Source organism: Chiloscyllium plagiosum, chromosome 26 (assembly GCF_004010195.1).
Source record: "Chiloscyllium plagiosum isolate BGI_BamShark_2017 chromosome 26, ASM401019v2, whole genome shotgun sequence".
Lineage (NCBI taxonomy): Eukaryota > Metazoa > Chordata > Chondrichthyes > Orectolobiformes > Hemiscylliidae > Chiloscyllium > Chiloscyllium plagiosum.
In genome coordinates, this window is record NC_057735.1 from 29,761,153 (window position 1) to 29,783,064 (window position 21,912).

The 21,912-nt window shown below is 41.4% G+C and overlaps 1 protein-coding gene across 7 annotated transcripts in view; it reads left to right on the forward strand.

Moving 5' to 3' along the window:
* The window catches only part of LOC122563223 (metabotropic glutamate receptor 4-like), a 1,211,357-nt gene that overhangs the window by 681,129 nt on the left and 508,316 nt on the right, over window positions 1-21,912 (forward strand). For all 7 annotated transcript variants that reach the window (XR_006315533.1, XM_043716802.1, XM_043716807.1 and 4 more), the window contains exon 7: window positions 21,282-21,482. Coding sequence is in view for 6 of the 7 variants with exons in the window: in XM_043716802.1 (XP_043572737.1) it covers window positions 21,282-21,482 (201 nt within the window). In the remaining variant the exon portion in view is untranslated. The remainder of the gene's footprint in view (window positions 1-21,281; window positions 21,483-21,912) is intronic.

A 21,912-nucleotide genomic window follows, 5' to 3' on the forward strand; every position in this document is an offset into this window, starting at 1 on the left:
GTTCAGCAACACTCCCTAGGACCTTACCATTAAGTGTATAAGCCCTGCTAAGATTTGTTTTCCCAAAATGCAGCACCTCGCATTTATCTGAATTAAACTCCATCTGCCACTTCTCAGCCCATTGGCCCATCTGGTCAAGACCCTGTTGTAATCTGAGGTAACCTTCTTCACTGCCCACTACACCTCCAATTTTGGTGTCATCTGAAAAATTACTAACTGTATCTCTTATGCTCACATCCAAATCATTTATGTAAATGACAAAAGTAGAGCATCCAGCACCGATCCTTGTGGCACTCCACTGGTCACAGGCCTCCAGTCTGAAAAACAACCCCCTACCATCACCCTCTGTCTTCTACCTTTGAGCCACTTCTGTATCCAAATGGTTAGTTCTCCCTGAATTCTGTGAGATCTAACCTTGCTAATCAGTCTCCCATGGGGAACTTTGTCGAACACCTTGCTGAAGTCCATGTAGATCACATCTACCGCTCTGCTGTCACCAATCTTCTTTGTTACTTCCTCAAAAGACTCAATCAAGTTTGTGAGACATGATTTCCCATGCACAAAGCCATGTTGACTATCCCTAATCAGTCCTTGCTTTTCAAAATACATGTACGTCCTGTCCCTCAGGATTCCCTCCAACAACTTGCCCACCACCGATGTCAGGCTACAGTTCCCTGGCTTATCACCTTTCTTAAACAGTGGCAACCTCCAGTCTTCCGGCACCTCACCTGTGACTATTGATGATACAAATATCTCAGTAAGAAGCCCAGCAATCACTTCTCTAGCTTCCCACAGAGTTCGAGGGTAATCAGGTCCTGGGGATTTATCTACCTTTAACCGTTACAAGACATCCAGCACTTCCTCCTCTGTAATATGGACATTTTGGTGATAATCTTGGTGAGGAAATTCCTCGTCTATATTTGACCTGATGCCCTGAGATTTCTTACGATCTGGAGACAGAACTGAGGTTTCCCGAGGCAACTGATTCCTGATTGTACTCCACTTTGCCATTACCAACACTGCAGTAACTAAATAAGAATGAGGTCCCCTTTAGAAGTTGGCATGTTATGTAATTACAACTAAAACAAAACCCCTGACAGAACTGCGTCAAAATAGTTACAGGGTTGATGTTGCACTCTAGCCCCTGTGGAAGTATCTATTTTCACATGTTTTAGTTAATCAAGTAAATTAAGTAGTAAATTAACTAAAGAAGCTTAAAGGAGTCTTGTGACAAAAAACCAAAAGTAGAAAAGTAACTTATTGACTTTAAATTAAAATACCATTTTGGGGAATAATGATGCAGCCCGGTACCTTCTGAATGAAACCGAACGAAAAGATGACAACCCTGAAAAAGGCCAATGGAACAAAAGAAAATCCAAGGCCACGATTTCTCTTTTAAGAATGTATAGGCCAGCAGTATTAGCTGTCACTTGACATGTCATCCCCACCACAGAGAAAACCTAACCGATTGCATGCTATCTCTTTGCATTTCTGATTTCTGAATTTTCTCCCCATTGAAAAAATAGTTCATGCCTCTATTCTTCCTACCAAAGTGCATGACATCACACTTTCCCACATTGTATACCATCTGCTACTTCTTTGCCCGCTCTCCTAATCTGTCCAATCCTTCTGCAGCCTCCCTGCCTCCTCAATAGTGGGCGGCACGGTGGCACAGTGGTTAGCACTGCTGCCTCACAGCGCCAGAGACCCGGGTTCAATACCCGCCTCAGGCGACTGACTGTGTGGAGTTTGCACGTTCTCCCCGTGTCTGCCTGGGTTTCCTCCGGGTGCTCCGGTTTCCTCCCACAGTCCAAAGATGTGCAGGTCAGGTGAATTGGCCATGCTAAATTGCCCGTAGTGTTAGGTAAGGGGTAAATGTAGGGGTATGGGTGGGTTGCGCTTCGGCGGGGCGGTGTGGACTTGTTGGGCCGAAGGGCCTGTTTCCACACTGTAATTAATCTAATACTAACCTGTCTCTCGACCTTTCTTTGTATCATCTGCAAACCTAGGTAGAATACCCTCAGTTCCTTCGTCTAGGTCATTAATGTATAAAGCGAAAAGTTGTGGTCCCAACACTGAGCCTTGTGGAACATAACTTGTCACCAGCTGCCATCCTGAGAAGGATCCTTTAATCCCCACTCTCTGCTTTCTGCCAGCCAGACAAGCTTCTATCCATGCAAACACTTTGCCTCTGACACCATGGGCCCTTATCTTACTCAGTAGCCTCCTGTCAATGGCCTTCTTGAATTCCAGGTAGATAACATCCATTGCCTCTCCTTGGTCTAATCTGCTTGTTAACTTCCTCAAAGAATTCTAGCCGATTTGTCAGGCATGACCTCCTCTTGATGAAACCATGCTGACTTTGCCTGATTTTACATTCACTTCCAAGTATTCAGAAATCTCATCCTTCACAATGGATTCCAGGATGTTACCCACGACTGAGGTTAGGCTAATCGGTCTGTAATTTTCTGCCTTCGGCCTACTCCCTTTTCAAACAGGGGTGTCAAGTTACTGATTTTCTAGTCCTCTGGGATCATCCCTGATTCTAGCGATTCCTGGAAAATCACCACTAATGTCTCCACTGTCTCTTCAGCTATCTCCTTTAGAACTCGGGGGTGTAGTCCCTCTGGTCCAGGTGACATATCCACCTTCAGACCATTTAGTTTTTCTAGCATCTTCTCCTTGGTGATAGCCACCATACTCAGCTCTGCCTTCTCACCATCTTGAACTTTTGGGATATTAATCATGTCTTCCACCATGATGACTGATGTGAAGTAATTAGTCAGTTCCTCCGCCATTTACTTGTCCCCCATTACTATCTCACGAATGTCATTTTCCAAAGGCCCAATATCTAATTTTGCCCATTATATATCTAAAGAAACTCTTACAGTCTTCCTTTATATTACTAGCTAGCTTACCCTCATATATAATTTTCTCTCTTCTTATTTCTCAAAGGAGATTCAGTATTGATTGTGTAATAAACTAATCTTTTTATCTTGTTGAAAATATAAATCCATGTTTAAGATATAAATCTATGTTTAAAATTGCAGTATCCAATTATTAAAAGTGGATTATGTATGAGCTCATGCAAATTCTGAGGTTAGAGAACATACTGAGAAAACATCTGGTCTGCAATCATGACCCAGTCTGCAGTTTCCTTTTTAGTTAGCCAAATAAAATAAAGTTTTGTTTCAAAGTATCCACAGCATATTCAAGCAATAAGCATCATAAGTGACAATTCTGTTTGCCTGATGTATCAGACTCATTATTTGCAAAACTTATTTACCTAAATACAGAAAACTTAGGCTTAGATTGGCTGACCAAAAGTTGGAAGATTGCAAATTATTTTTTGTCGTACTATTGTTGTGTCACCGTGCAAACCATACAGCTGACTTAGTAAGCATTGGTAAGCCTCTGGCTTCCAAAGACAGCAAGAAAGGAAATTATAAATACATGATAGAAAAACACTAATACTAATGAGACAACATAGATAATAATGAAATGGTAAGCCTTTTATATTCATTATCACAGTAACGGAAGAGAATATATTAACAGCAGAAATCTGAAAGTAAATCGGGGGAGATTTGGGTAGATCGAATATAAGTCAGAATTGGTAATAAAGAAAGCAATGGACAAATGTTCAGCACTTGATGGTTTCTCCTCAGCGAGACAAAATATAATAGTGGAAGAAATTGCAGACACATTACTTAAAACTTTCTAAAGTTATCTAGATTCAGAAATCATCCATGTGGATTGAAAATCACAAATGTCACTTGATTCTACAAGTAATAAAGAAGGGAATGATTAGATGAAAACGATCTTATCCATTTCCAGTAATTTCCCGATAAATAATACTAAATGGCCAGAAGTTGCATTTGGACAATTATTAGCTGACCAAAGAGAGGATTTAGGAAGAATAGATTATATCTTACCTTTTTTTGTGGGATTACTAGCATGGTTAATAGAGGACTGATTCTAGATAGACATCCAGATGACATTTGGTAACACTCTGCAAGATATGATTCACAAAAGTTAGAATGCACAGAAGACTAGAGGAGGCTATACATGGGGATCTGTGAAAAACAAGCTGAAATATTCATGACAGTTCTAAAATCAATGTGTGGCTAGGTTAGGATCTGAGTAGAGGACAAATGGGTAATACAGCAGGCAGGTTGGAAGCTTTAGTTAACCTGTTTTTTCCAGTGGAAGCATAGCCCGTTGAGTTTCCAGGCTTTGGAAAGCTGCAGTGAGACAAGGAGATGCTCAGAGAGAGAAGATAATTGTCATTTCAGCCTTTCATAGTCCTCCAATATCTCTCACCATCAGGCCATTCCCAAACTGTGACCTTCCAACACCACCACCAGCAAAAACTTGAAACCTGACATTCCCCCTATGAATACTTAAGTTGGAAACACAACCTCTGCCTTTCAGGATCAGGCTTTGTTCCCTCCTGCCTGGTTCTGATATCCTTTTGGAGTCAGGAATTAGAACATCTGATCTCCCATTGGGTCAAGAATTGGTCCCATCTTGTTCTACGGCCTGTTATGATTCCCAACTGATGGTGTTAATGGACAAGTCAGATCCCAAAATAAAACCAATTTTGATGTATATTTAATTTTTTGTAGCCCAACCATTTTTCTGTCTCTCTGTGCTCCATCTTCACCTGTCGTCTACTTCCCCTCTCCTCCCCCCAAAAAACCCATCTTCAGCATATATTCTAACCTTTTCCGAGTCACAATCAGTTGTGAATCAATCACTGGACCAAACATTGATTCTGCTTTCTGTCCACAGATGCTGCCAGATGGTCTGAGTTTCTGTTTACACTTATGTTTTTAAGCATCTGAGTGCTTTGTGTTTTTTTATAATTTAATTTTCGTTGTTGGTTTATGTGATGTTTAGTCACTAAAACATGTTCACACAAGGCTACAGATGCTCTTTATTACACAAGGGTAAAGAAAAATAAAGTTAAGTAAATCTATGAAAGACAGAAAGATTTTAATACAGACATCAATTTATTTGCCAACATATCCATTACAGACTCAATCGTGTGCAGATGTGCTGAAGTAATACAGATTTAAAAGGCTAAAGTTAAAAATCACGCAACACCAGGCTACAGTCCAATAAGTTTATTTGGAAGCACTAACTTTTGAAGCGCTGCTTCTCCATAGAAGGTGGTTATGGAGAAAGACTATGAGACACAGAATTTATAGCAAAAGGTTACAGTGTCATGCGTCTGAAATATATTAAACAAACTAAGATGAAGTCTTTCATCTTTTAAAATGGTTTTGCTAGTTTCAGTCCGTTAATATGTAAATCCCAGATCTCCTTTTAAGTCATTTTCTAAAGAAAACTTAAGGTTTTCAAACAAAATGTGTCATCTCAGCTCAGACCGTGTATTAAAGATCTGAGGATAAAGTCTCTCCGTGTCCCAATCTTGAGTCAGACTAGTTCTATTTCTAATGTGGGATTTACAGAAGCTTACATGGATAGACTGTAGGTTATGCATTTTTTGAGCAAAATAATACATAATTGTGCAAACACAGACTCAGTCCATAAACGTCTATGTGTGTGTGCATGCAGGAGAGACAGTGAGAGTGTGCGGTGTAGGTGTGAGTGCATGTGAGAGTGTGTGTATGCTTGGTAAAATATGTGTGTGAGTGTGGTGTGTGTAAGATTTAAAAGGGTTATATTAGGAAAACAAGCTGTATAAAGTTGGTTGTGTTTTCTTGAGTTACAGGCAGCCTAATCCTTGTATTGAAGACTTTGGAAAACTTTAGGTTAACAACAGAGAAACTATTCCTTCTGCTATGGGAGTGCAGGATAAAAGGTTACAATGTTAAAATTAGAGCTGGTGTCGTGGAGAAAATGTAGAGAATCACCAGGAGACACAGAGTTCTTCAGGAAGTAGGTCTTTTAGTTGCAAACAAAAAACCGTGACACTGAGAAAGCAGATTCTCGACTGCCCATAAACCTCAGGGTACGTGTTTTTTTATATTTTTTTTATCATGTTTCTGTTAGCTTATCAGCATGTCCAACTATATTAATCAAAGTACCTCACTCTAGATGTAAGTTCCCATTATCTCTTTAGTTATCACACTATAGTTTTTCCTAAGTTCTACTTAGTTTTATTCTAACGTCACAGTTAGATATTTAGTGTCAGCTTTTGCAACAATGGTCTTTCATTCCAGACCCTACTTAATATTTTCCTAATGTCATGATTCGATATCTCTTGTCAATAGTCTCAAGCAGGCTGACTCTACTAACTATTAATTAGATATTTAGTGTCATGTCCCAAATATTTATGGTCCCAATCTTATCATAATGATACTTAACAGGCAGACTAACTTTACTAACTGTGTTATCTCATCTCGCCATAGTGACCTTTCAGCCTCAACCTTACTCTGCTAATTGGTGTAAGAGCATTCCACTATTGTTATCCCATCCTGTATTCCACAGACCCCTTGCAACAGATCGACAGTGCATTCCATGCTTTAACCCTTCCCTTGCTTTCATGCTCTTTATTTTCCATATTAGCAACCAGGACATTCTGGAATGAAATCAGGAAACAGTTATTTGTACAAATAACAGTAGAACTTACTGTTGACATTTTGAGGATTGTGATTGTGTGATTGATGATTTTCCTGAATTGGAACAGATAGGCTGGAGATATAACCAATACTGACGACTCACTCCCATTTACGTGTAGCTGGCAGGCTGCAAATGCATGTTGGAGGCCTCCGGGAGATTGGGGGTGGGGGGGAAGGTTTTCAACTTTAAGCCTGGAAAGAAAAATGAAGTGGGTCCTTTATTTAGTCAAAATGGCACTTGAGGCCTGAAACCAGAAATTCCATCCCCAAACTTAGCCTCAAAATCTTTGCAGCGGGTGGGCACAGATATTGATTGTATTTGGCACATTCATGATTCATGGAGGTAACAGTAGATATACAAGTGCAGCTGCTGTCAGTCAGATCATTTTTTTAGTGAAATGTCTAAAATATAGCTTGTGCACTTTCAACCTATCAGGTGGAGGTATAAACTTACCAGAGTCCTTTGGAGAGACCAGATGTCCTTTTGGATGTGCTCCTTGGACACTTTGGAAAGAAGTCATTTGTCCTTTAGCATTGTTAAAGTATGCATTCATGCATGTACATAAAAAGTGGATAAGCTGATTTGGATTGTCCACAGAGTTCTCAAGGGACCTTTTAAAGCATTGAAATCTCCTACCCTTTAAATATTTGAGGCAGAATAACCTGCAACAGAGTTTACAAATTCAGCACATTATAGCCCCTTGTGGTCAGCACTAATTGCTAGATTGTGAACCCTTCGAGTCCTTGAAAAAAGAGCAAAGCATGCTGTACTCTACCCCATTAAATTATGCTGCATATTTATGCTAATTTGTGAATACACTTTGTGTTAAAATACAGTTGCTATTCTTCACAAATTACATATTTAAACAAACAATGTCAAATTCTTTCCCAATTTAATGGATATAGACTATGGGAGATTTCTCTAGGAGCACTAACTCTGACAAACTAATTTCACTTGCGATGTATTTTGCAACAAAATCTTCATTTTGTGTGATATAAATGCTGCAGAGCTGAATATTATTTCTGCAATATTTTCAGCAGAGTACTACGTTTAATAAGAATAAGCTTTTGATGATGGTTGCTCCTTTATATATCTGATGGCGTATTGGTCAACAGTGTGTCATAACATTTTGGGTGTTCTTGAATAGTGCTGTGCTGACGAGGATTTTGATATTCATAAATTGTTTATTTATAACCTATTAAACATGTGTTTGTTGAAAACTCTCATGCTTTCTTTCCATCATTGGCAATGGGCACTGAGTTATGTCTGTGTGAAGAAGATGGGTTTAGTGAGGAACAAGTCACATTCTCTCTTTTGTTATTAAGTCCACTAGCTGTTAAATGATTGAGTAACTGAACATCGGCTGTATTTGAGTGATTCAATTCAACAATCTAATCACACCTAAGTGATATCAGTTTTAATTTTGCTGTCATTCCTTATCTTTTTCTTCTGTAACCATAGCAATACAGTGGCTGAAAAAAAAAGCAGGTCAGAGGCTAGGAATTCTAAGGAGTTTGACTCACCTCAGCCTATTTCAAAGCCTGTCCACAAACTCCAAGATATAAGTCAAAAGCGTAATGGAATTCTCCCCACTTGCCCGGATCAGTGTAGTTCCAACAATGCTCAAGAAGCTCATCATTAGAAAGGACAAAGCAGCCTGCCTGACTGACACCTATTAGTACCTTTAGTATGCATTCCCCCCACCATCACGGGTCATTGGTGACTGTGTACACAACATAAAAGATGCACTGCAGCCAATTGTTAGGACTCTTGAGACAATAATTTCCAAATCTATGACCTGATGGATGAGAGCACTAAAATCTGCAACTTCCCCTCTAGGCCAATCACCGTCCTCACTTAAAGCTAACTTGCTATTCCTTCATTGTTACCGGCTTAAAGTGCTGGAACTCCCTCCTAGCAGCACTGAGAGTGTACCTACAGTGCGCAGACTTGAGCAGTTCCAGAAAGTGGATCACTGTTAACTTCTTTTTTAGATTAGATTCCCTACAGTGTGGAAACAGGCCCTTTGACCCAACAAGTCCACACTGACCCTCTGAAGAGTAACCCACCCGGACCCATTTTTCTCTGACTAATGCACCTAGCACTATGGGCAATTTCGCATGGTCAGTTTACCTGCCCTGCACATCTTTTGGACTGTGGGAGGAAACCAGAACACCTGGAGGAAACCCACACAGACACAAGGAGAATGTGCAAACTCCACACAATCACCCGAGGTTGGAATCGAACCTGGGACCCTGGTGCTGTGAGGCAGCAGTGCTAACCACTGTATCACCGTGCTGTGTCTAAAACCACCGTGCCGCCCCTTCTCAAGGAAGTTTTGGACAGAGAACAAAACTTTTTGGGTGGCACAGTGGTTAGCACTGCTGCCTCACAGCGCCAGAGACCCGGGTTCAATTCCCGCCTCAGGCGACTGACTGTGTGGAGTTTGCACATTCTCCCCGTGTCTGCGTGGGTTTCCTCCGGGTGCTCCGGTTTCCTCCCACAGTCCAAAGATGTGCAGGTCAGGTGAATTGGCTATGCTAAATTGCCCTTAGTGTTAGGTAAGGGGTAAATGTAGGGGTATGGGTGGGTTGCGCTTCGGCGGGGCGATGTTGACTTGTTGAGCCAAAGGCCTGTTTCCACACTGTAAGTAATCTAATCTAATCTAAATGTTGGCTGAGCCAGAAATGCCCATATTCTGTGAAAGACTAAAAATGATCTACTTGTCCATTGGCATTCTATAGGCAATTTATGAGGAGCTATGATCAGATAATTATTGGAAGAGCCTCCAATCCCTGAAAGAGCATCTTGGACCTATATAAGCAGGACCAGCAACATTGCAATTCTTTGACTGCTTAAGTTCAAGGTAGCTTAATAAATGATACAGAGTCTGAGCCAGGAACAGTAACTTAGAATATTTATTTAGTTGCTTAATAAGATGCAGAAAATAAAATGAAGCAAAGAAAACATTGGATTAAGAGAATGAGGAAATATGAAGGAGGAAGTAAAGCTGCAATGAGACTCCAGAACTGTTGAAGTTAATTATCAAAATCAAGGAGATTGTTGGGCAGCAATTAAGATTTATCCTACAATTGAAGGACATTTGTACTGGAATCAATGAGCTCAAAATGCTTCAGGTGGTTTTAATAGGTGTAAATCAAGTAGCACAGTGGCTCAGTGGTTAGCACTGTTGCCTCACAGTGCTAGGGACTTGGGTTCAATTCCAGCCTTGGGTGACTGTGTGGAGTTTGCACAGTCTCCCCGTGTCTGCGTGGATTTCCTCCGGGTGCTCCGGTTTCCTCCCCCAGTCCAATAGATGTGCAGATCAGCTGAATTGGTCATGCTAAATTGCCCGTAGTGTTAGGTGCATTAGTCAGGGGGAAATGTGGGGAGATGGGTCTGGGTGGGTTGCTCTTCAGAGGGTCGGTGTGGACTTGGTGGGCCGAAGGGCCTGTTTCCACACGGTAGGGAATCTAATCTTAAAAAAAGTACTATCATTTCACATCTCTCCATATATTTTAATGGTATGTAACATAGTCAAATATGTTGTGAGAACACTTCTGAAGGAGTTGGGCATACTGGACAGCAACTACGTGTTTTGATAGCTTCCTGATGTATACATTTACCATGATGCATGGCTGCTGAATATCGTTGTGTGACTTATATGCTAATACCAGTGAATGATGGCAGTAGAGTAAGTTAAAAATCATAAAACACCAGGTTATAGTCCAACAGGTTTATTTGAAAGCACTAACTTTCAAAGTGCTGCTTCTCCATCAGGTAGTTGTGGAGCAGAATCATACAACATGGAATTTATAGCAACAGGATTGCAGTGTTATGGAATGTCATATTAAACAACTTTAGCTTAAGTCTTTCATATTTTAGAATGATCATGTTAGTTTCGGTTCCTATGTAGATCCCAGAATTCTTTTAAAGTTACATTCTCAAAATAGCCTTTAACAATAGGTGGCATCTCAGCTCAGATTGAAGGTGTGAGGTTAAAGTTTGTCTTTGTCACAATGTTAGGCCAGACTGATTTACAGAATCTTACGTGGATTTTTGCAGTTTTTGAGCAAAATAAAATGTAATTCTGCAAGTTTTACTGGAGATCTGATTGGAGTGGACCCATCAGCACGGACTGGAGTGGACCTGATAGCCTGCACTGGAGTGGATCCATCAGCGTGGACTCCAGTGGGCCTGGCAGTGCATACTGGAGTGGACCCAGCATCGCAGACTGGAGTGGACTCGGCTACACGGACTGGAGTAGGTCCGACTGATTGGACTGGAGTGGGCCTGGCAGCGCAGACTAGAGTAGACCTGACAGCTCGGACTGGTGATGACCTAGCAGTGTGGACTGGAGTAGGCCCGGCAGCTCGGACTGTAGTAGACCTGACAGCACAGCCTGTAGTAGGCCCGGCACCGCGGACTGGAGTAGGCCGGCAGCTCTGACTGGAGTAGGCCCGGCAGTGTGGACTGGAGTAGATGTGACAGCACAGACTGGAGCAGACCCAGCAGCTTGGACCCGAATTGGCATCAGAGAGAGTATGGGTTCCTGGTGGCTTCTGGATCACTGAGGTGGTCCTAGTATCTTCTAATGGCCACTATGGTGATGGCAAGTTTAGGCTCCCAGCAGCATCTGCATCCAGCTAAGATTCATGGAGGCAGAGCCAGGTTTGAGTTCAGTGCATAACCCAGTGGCAACGTCAGTGGCTGCATTGACGAGGTGGGCCTGAAGTGGGTTCATGGTGGTGGTGTAGTTGAATTTGGGCAGGTGTGGTACCCTACAGCATCAGTGGCATCTGCATTGGTGAGATCCAGGAATGACTCATAATGACGAGGGCATTGGTGGAGGTGAGATGACACCTAACAATGGCAACTTTTGTTCAAACAGCACAGTATGTAACTTGCATTAAAACCATTTCTGAAAACTAAATAATAAGGTATTTGTACATTTTATATTTTTTCAGAATCCTTTTAATGGAGTTATTTCACATTTCATATCTGAGCTCTGCACCTTGGTGCTGAATGGTTGTTTCACTGCAATGAAGTGTGAATATAATTGAGAAAAAAAGTGCATGCAGAAAAATGGCCAGCAGCCTGTTGAATATACTCTCTCCTCGAGAGGTCCCTGGGAAGAGAACAGTCAGTCAAATTTGATCAGATTCAGATCAAGTAGGGGGAAGCTTGTGTTCCATGTTAATGAGTCTAGAGCCACTTGACAGACACTGGTTTTACATTTGTACATGCTGCACATACTTAATTAATGTTTTGACAAGGGCTAATTGAATTCTGGAAACAGCGTTGTGCATTCTGATTTACACATCAAAGCCTGTATTCTACGGACTTTCGTACCAACATGACACATTGTAACTCTCAGGGCACAACAAACATCACCTTACCACTAGTTAGTTCAAACTCAATCTTATTTTCTTGTGTGCAATGAAAAACCCAATGTATTGGGATGTCAAACTGAGCTTCCAGCACTGAACTCCGACTTGAATTTTAGTGTAGGCTGCACACTGTACCCAGATCTCTGTGGTCCTTATTCTGTAGAGTGTTCTGCATGATTACCAAGGGGCTTTTTTTGGTCAGGCCTCCCACCTGTAGGCAGTGATGGTGGAGACCCTCATCCTTTGGGAGCTGAACACTGAGAGCATGCTGAAGATTGAACAGTCAGAACTCAAGCCGTGAATAGAGCAGCTTGAAGTCTTTGATGTTGTCTGGAGAACTGGCAAAAGGAATTGAAGCTGGCATATAGCTGCTATAGAGCAGTGAGGAACATCAGGACAGCATCAAATTCCCCACAATTCTGAGAGTTCCCAAGAAAGAAAAAGAACGCGCATGGTCTGCCAACTTCAGGGATCTGTGAATAATTACCCCAAGATCCCTCTCTTCCTTTAAGCTGCCCAGTGTCCTGCCATTCATTAATTTATCCCTCATCTTGTTTCTTCTTTCAAAGTGCTTCAACTCTCACTTATCAGCGTTAAATACCATCTGCCACTGCTCTGCCCACCTGACCAACCCATCTGTATCTTCCTGTAACCTACAACCATATTCTTCACTGTTAACCACTTTTTCAATTTGAGTGTCATCTGCCAATTTGCTTAATATTTCCCCCCACATTTTCATCTTTATTATTTATGTATTTAACAAAAGATAAAGGTCTCAGTACTGATTCTTGTGGTACACTGCTGGACACCGGCCTCTAGTCACTCAAACAGCCTTCTACCACAACCCTTTGTGTCCTATTACCAAGCCAGTTTCTGATCCATCTCGCCAACTTTCAAATCCATGTGCTTTAACCTTCTCAGTCAATCTTCCACGTGGGATCTTGTCGAAAGGTTTGCTAAAACCTATATAAACTACATCAGCTGAACTTCCCTCATCCATACATTTGCTTACATTTTCAAAAGATTCTTACAAATTTGTTAGATATGACCTCCCTCTGACAAAGCCATGCTGACTAACTCTAATTAACCCATGTCTTTCCAAGTGGCTATTTAATTTTGCTCTTTAAGAAATTTCTCCAATAGTTTCTCTACCATTGACATGAGACTTACAGGTCTGTAATTTCCTGGTACATCTCAACTACTCCTCTTAAAAAGTGGAAGCACATTAAGCCACCCTTCAGTCCTCTGCGGAGGGATATAGGCTTTTGCCCAATACATCATTTTTCCTGCCTGCTCGGATCCTGCTTGACCTGCTGTGCTTTTCCAGCGCCACTCTAATCTCAACTCTGGTTTCCAGCATCTGCAGTCCTCACTTTTGCCAAGTTAAGTGAGTGGGCAAGGGTCTGACAGATGGAGTACAATGTTGGTAAATGTGAATTCAACCATTTTGGTAGGAATAATGGCAAAATTGACTTATTATTTAAACGTGAAAAGTTGCAGCATGTTGCTGTTCAGAGGAATGTGGTGTCCTTGTGCATGAACCACAAAAGGTTGTTTTGCAGATACAGCAGGTAATTACGAAGGCAAATGGAATATTGTCCTTCATTGCAAGATAGATAGAGTTTAAAAACAGGGAGGATATGCAGGAGCTCTATAAGATGCTGGTGAGGACACACCTAGAGAACTGTGCACAGTTTTGGTCTCCTTACTTGAGAAAGGATATACCGGCACTCAAGGGGGTGCAGAGGAGGTTCACTAGATTGATTCTGGAGTTGAGGGAATTGCCTTATGAGGAGAGATTGAGTAGACTCGAACTATGCTCATTGGAATTTAGAAGAATGGCGGGGGGGGGGTCTTGTAGAAAACATTTAAAATTATGAAGGAATAGATAAGATAGAAGCAGAGAAGTTGTTTCCACTGGCAGGTGAAACTAGAACTAGGGGCCATAACTTAAAAATAAGGGGGAGCAGATTTAAAACTGAGTTGAGGTGGAACTTCTTCATCCAAAGGGTTTTGAATCTGTGGAATTCCCTGCCCAGGGAAGTAGTTGACGTTACTTCAAATGTTTTTAGGGCAAAGATAGATTTTTGAATAGTAAGGGAGTTAACGGTTATGGTGGGTGGACACATAAGTGGACCTGAGTCCATGAAAAGATCAGCCATTAAATGGCAGAGAAGCTTTACTGGCCGGCTGGCCTACTCCTGCTCCAATTTCATATGTTTTTATGTTGTTTGGCACTTCCTCTGTCACCAGAGAAAAAGTCATAACACCTGCAATTTCTTGCCCCATTTCCTATTGCAGCCAGGGATGCAATTCATCTGGGCCTGGGGATTTGCCTGTTTTCAAGCTCAACAGAGCCTCCAAGACCTCTCCATTTCCTAAGTCAAACTGTGCAAGTTTCTTCCAATCTCCTCTCCTGACTTCTGTACCTCTGGTCTCCTTTTCCAGAGTGAAGACTCTTTCCCTGGTTAATGTCTTGTCTTTAATGCATATATAAAATATCTTAGGATTCTCCCTTATCCTGTTCACAAGTCCTTTATCATAACCCCTGTTTGCTCTTCTAATTGCTTTCTTACATTTTGTCCTGCACTTCCTGTATTCCTTGAGGGCTGCAGCTGAATTACTCCTTTTTGACTTAGTAAAAACACTACTCCTCTTCTTTATAAAATCCTCAATTGTCCCAGGCATGCAGGGTTCTGCTCTTACATATCAGTCTAAAGGCTATAAGTTGGACCTGTACTCTTCCCAGCTTTTTTAATGCCCCCCCCCATTGCTTTATTGTCAAGTTAGCTGCAAGTAGCTGTTCCCAGTCTACTGTGGTCAGATTCTGCCTCCCCCAATCCAAAGCTGTCTTCTGCAGGCCATCCTTTTCCTTGTCCAGAACAAATTTGAACCGTACCATTTTGTGATCGCTATCACCTAAATGCTGCCCCACTGCCACTTGTCCAGCTTCTTTCCCGAGAAGCAGATCCAGTTCTGAACCACCCCTTGTTGGATCTTCTACACATTGATACAAAAGAACTCCCCTGGATACATCTCAGGAAATCTGCCCCCTCTAAGCCCTGAACACTATGACTATCCCAATTTCTGTTGGAAAAGTTGAATCCCCGGTATAATTATTCAATTGTTACTCCTACACACCTCTGTGAACTGTCTACATATTTACTCCTCTATTTCCTGCTGACTCATTGGAGGCCTATAATATTGTAAAGTAGCTGCCCACTTATCATTCCTAAGTTCAACCCACATTGCATCGCTTGAGGACCTTTCCAAGGTCCTTATTGCAGTAATTGACTCCTTAATTAATAGTGCTGCACACCAACGTTTTTAACCCTCCCCATCTTACCGAACGATCCTATACTCCGGAATGTTGAGTCACCTGTCCAGCTCTTCCCTTGACCATGTTTTTGTGATGGCAAAAATATCATACTTCCATATGTCAATCCATGCCATTAACTCACCAGTCTTAGTATTCAACTCCCAGCATTAAAGTAAAGACCATTCAGCCTTGCCTTTCTCTCTTGACACTCAACACGGCTGAACTCACTGTGACTTGCTAGTCGAATTATTTTTAGGAATTTATTTGCAGTCTGTTTAAACCTTGTGTAAAATTTGCTACGGTTTATCAAATTACAGAGTTACTTGTTGAACAGTGGGATAAGAGATACTGTTATTAAGCAGAAGCAATGGTTCCTGATTTTCTGGATTAAAATTGCCGCTCCCATTGTCTATATGTATCATAAAAAAAGCCTCACTGACATATTACCTTTGAGCTTGGTAATGTCTCCAAAATTCTATTATAGCAAGTTTGTCAGCAGAACAAGAAAAACACTGACCTAAAATTGTCACAATGAACATTTGACCAGTTTGAGCTACCTCCTGAAACCATAAGATCCAATTTGAACAGAAATTAACATGCCATCAATATTGTGAAGCCAATCATGTAAATCAGGATCACTGGTATGATCCACACTTTCCTGAAAATTTTGGGATGAACTTCAGGTTCTTAGTTCTTTGTAAGTGGAGTCCCAGGTAGACAAGATAGTGAAAAAGTGAGGACTGCAGATGCTGGAGATCAGAGCTTAAAAATGTGTTGCTGGAAAAGCGCAGCAGGTCAGGCAGCATCAAAGGAACAGGAGAATTGACGTTTCAGGCATAAGCCCTTCAAGATAGTGAAGAAGGCATTTGGTGTGCTTGCCTTTTTTGTCAGAAGTTGCATGACACCATGTTTTAACCCAACAGGTTTATTTGAAATCACAAGCTTTCGGAGCACTACTCCTTTGTCAGGTGACATCACCTGAGGAAGGAGCAGCGTACTGAAAGCTTGTGATTTCAAATAAACCTGGTATCATGTGACTTCTGACTTTGTCCACCTCAGTCCAATTTGTGCACCTCCACTTCATGCCTTTATTGGTCAATGTATTGAGTACAAGAGTTGGGAGGGCATGTTACAGTTGTACAGGACACTTTTGGAATATTGCATTAAATTCTTGTCTCCCTGCTACAGGAAAAATGTTGTGAAACTTGATTTGCAATGATTTTGCTAGCGTTGGAGGTTTTAAGCTATCAGGAGAGGCTGAATAGACTGGGGCTATTTTCTCTGGAGTGTCAGATGCTGAGGTGTGACCTTACAGAGGTTTGTAAAATCAGGAGGGGCATGAATAGGGTGAATACGTAAGATTTTTTCCCACTATAGGGGTTTCCAAAACTAGAGGGCATAGGTTTAAGTTGAGAGGGGAAAGATATAAAAGGGACCCATGGGGTAACGTTTTCATGCAGAGAATGGTGCGTATATAGAATGAGCTGCCAGAGGAAGTGATGGAGGCTGGTACAATGACAACAATTAACAGGCACCTGAATGAGTAAGTGAATAGGAAGAGTTTAGAGGGATATGGGTCAAATGTTGTCAGTATGTTCTTATGGTAGCAAAGCAGAATATTGAGAAGCCTGGGTGTCTAAGCTTATATCTGGGGCTTAATTGTCATGATGACCTTAAGATAAGTGTTTGAGAAGTGTCAACAAAGGATGGATTTGGGAGGCAAACTGTTAGCACCCGAAGAAAGAAAAGACAAAGAAAGGGAAAGGGAAGTGGCTGGAGTCCAAAACTACTTTATACTCTGCTCCATACCCGAAAAGAATCCTTAACATCCATTTTGGGAAAGAGAGCAATTGCATCTCCAGCACTCTGTCTTACATTAACGATGATGGATGAACCATTGAATTTCATTCTGGAAACAAGAAATGGCCAGAAAAGTGTAGATTCTCTATTCATGCCTCCCATATTCATGCCACACATATCATCTATTGCATCCTTTGCCTCCACACATATCATCTATTGCATCCTTTGCCTCCAATGTGGCCTCCTCTATATTGGGGAGACAGGCTGCCTACTTGCGGACCGTTTCAGGGAACACCTCTGGGACACCCGGACCAACCAACCCAACCACCCTGTAGCTCAACATTTCAATTCCCCCTCCCACTCCACCAAGGACATGCAGGTCTTTGGACTCCTCCATCGTCAGACCACAACAAAACGACGGTTGCAGGAAGAACGCCTCATCTTCCGGCTAGGAACCCTCCAACCACAAGGGATGAACTCGATTTCACCAGTTTCCTCATTTCCCCCCCCCCGGTCCAGCAGGCTAAGATAAAAGATAGGCCCTATCTTTTATCTTAGCCTGCTGGACCAACTTTCCTCATTCCTGAAGAAGGGCTTATGCCCGAAACGTCGATTCTCCTGTTCCCTAGATGCTGCCTGACCTGCTGCGCTTTTCCAGCAACACATTTCCATCTCTAGATTCTCTTATGGGTCAGTTAGTTTAAGTCACAGGTTCATTTGTCTGCTTTCAGGAGCTTGGCAGTGCTCCAGAGGAGTAACTGATCTCTTTGATGCAGAGATGTCTCCTTGCTGTTTATAACCAGTCCCCAATTGGTGTTTCTCAAGTTAATACTGTTCCAGATGGGATGTGCTGAATTGTAAAGTTCCCACATGGGAAGAGATGAGCTGGCACCCCCTTTATTCACCCACTCTCTCAGTTGGTCACAACTGGTTTAATTCAAAAATGGATGACTTGTGTTGTGGTTAACCAGGGAAGTTAAGGACAGTATCAAATTTAATGGAAAAAAAGACATGTAACACAATGTGACAAAGATTAGTGATCAGTCAAAAAAAACTTTAAAAACTTGGAAAGTTTTAAAAGCTAACAAAAGAATTACCCAAAAGTGCAGTGAAGGGAAAGAAAATATACTACGAGGACAAGGTAGCAATCAATAATAATTGGGCAGTCAGAGCTTCATTAAATGCATTTAGAAAAGCCAACGTGGACATAGGCCCCCTAGGGAATGAAGCTGGGTTCATAATAATAAGGAACCAGGAAATGGCAGAGAAGATGAATAAATACATCAGTCTTCACTGTACAATAGCATTCCAAAAATACCAAATAGTCAAAGGGTGGATGAGGCAGGGCTAGCAAGTAAACACAATAAATGTTAGGAGAGAAAAAGTATTTAAGAAATTCATGGGCTGAAGGTCAATAGGTTCCCTGGACCTGGTGGGTTGGATCACAAGATTTTAAACAACATCATTACAGAGATAATGGACACACCGGTAGTATTTGTCCTTATATTCTTAGGCCAGTGAATGTAACATCTGCCATTTGGTAGATGTTAGAGTCTACTATAAAGGATATAATAGGAGACATTTAGAAATACATAATATGATCAAACAGAATAATTATGACTTCATGAAGTGAAATCATGCCTAAAAAATTTATAAGTGTACTTTTGGAGAAGTAGTAGGCAGAATAGATCGAGGGAACTCGCTAGATGTAATATGTTTGGAGTTTCAAAAAGCTTTCAATTAGGTATCACACATAGGGGTACTTAATAAGATAATAGTCTATGCCATTGGGTTGTATATTGTCATTGGTATAGGATTGGCTAAATGATAGAAGATAGAGTGTTAGGATAAAAGGGGCATTTCCAGGATGCAACTTGTAACCAGTGGAGTGCCACCAGCGATGAGTGCTCAGTCCACAATTAATTACAATATGCATTAATGACATGGATTAACAGAAGAGAATGTATTATTGCCAGTTTTTGTGGATGACACAAAAATAGGTGGGAAAGCAGTGATGTGAAGACACAAAAGCCAACAGAGGGGGATAGACAGCTGAGGTCAGTGGGCAAAAAACTTAGCAAATGCAATAGCATGTGGAAAAATGTAAATTTATACATTTTCCAGGAGGATTGTTAGTACTCTATATTGTTTAAATGGGGAAAAACTGCAGGAAGCTGGAATACAAAAAAATTGGGACTCCTTATGTATAAACCACAAAACCTTAACATCCAAGTTCAGTAGTTAATGGAGAAGCTATTAGACTGATGGCCTTTATTTCAAAGAGAATGGATTGTCAGATCAGTCATGATTTCTTTGAATGACAGAGCAGACTCGATGGAACAAATAGCCTATTTCTGCTCCCATGTCTTATGGTCTTCTATCATCTTGAACAGCAAATGTAAAGTCTATTTTGACCTCATATGACTACTCAGTCACACTGTAACAGATTTCTCTGCTGATTTGACCACTAGGCATGATTTCCCTTCAATCGTGGTCAAGATAATGTTGCAACACTAATATCAAAATTGGATCAGTTAAATTTAGCTCCTTGCCTCCATAACTGTAGCAGGACCCTTTACCAACCTGAGACTTGTCAAGAGGGAAGGAAGAATAGAGTGACCATGGATAGGCAAGACACTTGGATATTTTTAATTACTCACATTCACAGATGGAATTTAATGTTCCCCCGGTGGTAGGCTGGAGAATAGGGATGAGGGAGGTTAGAAGATGTGATATGGAGACCCTGTTACCTTCCAGTAGTCCCTCTACCTAATTAATTTCAGGGCAAGAAGGGTCAAAAAATTATCATCTTCTCTGCTGGCCAAGTGGGGACCATGCTACATGATAAAACTGTCAAGTAAACCTGGATGGTAATGCCCATGGTTTTGTGTTAAGGAGGTTGTAGTGGAGTTGGGTAGGGTAGAGTGGAACTTGCTGGCAACCGAATGGAGCGGTCCACAGAAACAGACTCCATGCCTTTCTCAGTGCCCAACTCTCACTGGAATCTAGCTGACTGGCCCCAATGAACCTACCTCACTGTCCCCCATTAGGAGATAGAGTGCTCCAGGCATAAACCTATTACATTACTAACTAGAAATCTGTCCCTGCTTTCAGTCAGTACTGGAAAACTTTGGGCCTTTAATTATCTAGCAGCTATTGGAAATGGGATATTGATCCATGGGATATTTTTCCACTTGTGTGGAAAAATATGGTGCTGGAAAAACACAGCAGGCCAGGCAGCATCCGAGGAGCAGGAGAATCGACGTTTCGGGCATAAGCCCTTCTTCAGGAATGAGGCTGGTGTGCCAAGCGGGCTGAGATAAAAGGTAGAGGGGAGGGAATTTGGGGGAGGGGTGCTGGGAATACGATAGGTGGAAGGAAGTGAGGGTGAGCTCCAGGCGTCGTGTGGCCAGGGTCTGGCAATGGAGGAGGCCAAGGACCTGCATGTCATTGGCGGGGTGAGAGGGGGAGCTAAAGTGTTCAGCCACGGGACGGTTGGGTTGGTTGGTGAGTGTCCCAGAGGTGTTCCCTGAAACGTTCCGCAAGTAGGCGGCCTGTCTCCCCAATGTAGAGGAGACCACATCGGGTGCAGCGGATACAGTAAATGATGTAACTTGGAAATGGAGCAAGAAATCCTGACTGTAACCAATCAGCTACTGCATTGGGTGTTAATTCCAAAGGGACTCGCAGAAATGGTCACAGCAGCATGCCTAACTTCAGTCTATTTTGACCTCAGTATGACCTGAAATTTCCTGCTCAATGATTTCAGAATAATCTCTTTTCGAAACAAAGTAAATTTACTTAACACTGTATTTCCAAAAATGGTTTCTGCTCCTTTCTGTTGCGATTATTGGAAAGCAAGGTTCAATAAAAGAGAACTATAAAATGATCTCAGGGGAGATATCACTTTCATTAACGTGGTAAAATTTTCTTTACATTATGGTTGTGTTCCAATATGTTATGTTATGGAATTTTAATGCATTAGTTTTAAATCACCATTTTCACCATTTCACATTAAGAAAATGGAATGGAATCACAGTTTTTATGTGGTAATTTCTTCATGTTTTGAAACAACTGTCTTTAATTTTTCTCTCTCCCAAAATCTTGATTATGCATTTTCAGCATTTTTTTTAAAGATTGTGCACTAATCTTTCATGAATATTTTTATGTTTTTTCTTCTCTAGGCTTGGAGAGAATTGGGCGAAATAATTCTTATGAGCAAGAAGGAAAAGTACTGTTTGTTATTGATGCAGTTTATGCCATGGCACATGCTCTACACAACATGCACAAAGATCTCTGTCGAGGACATGTTGGACTTTGTTCCAAAATGGACCCTATAGATGGCAAGGTCCTCCTTGAATATATCCGTAAAGTCAACTTCTCTGGTAAGTGTACAGAAGCATTGAGACACTGAGTATTCTTGTTGGAGAGTGGGTCCAATGTTGGTCATGCACCAGGCTTGGAAAGTATAGCTGGTTAGAATATTTGCTGCCTTGACTTGTAGTTTTTATGTGTGCTTGCAGAATGATGCAAATTTACCAGTTTCTGGCAAATTTACCAGTTTTAAAATTATGCGGTTACATTAAATGGGATCATGGAATACTGTTTTAGTTGCTTGTATCCAAGTGTTTGTGTTACTTACAAATATTCTGAAGGATCTAATGGAACACTATCCAAATATAAGCTGTAAGTTAAAGGTTTGGCAGAAATATAATGTGAAAGGCTAAACACACCATACTGGGATGTTTCTAATTATATTGCCAGAATTAAATGGAAATGACTGTATTCACTTATCAAAAATACACTTTGTTATAC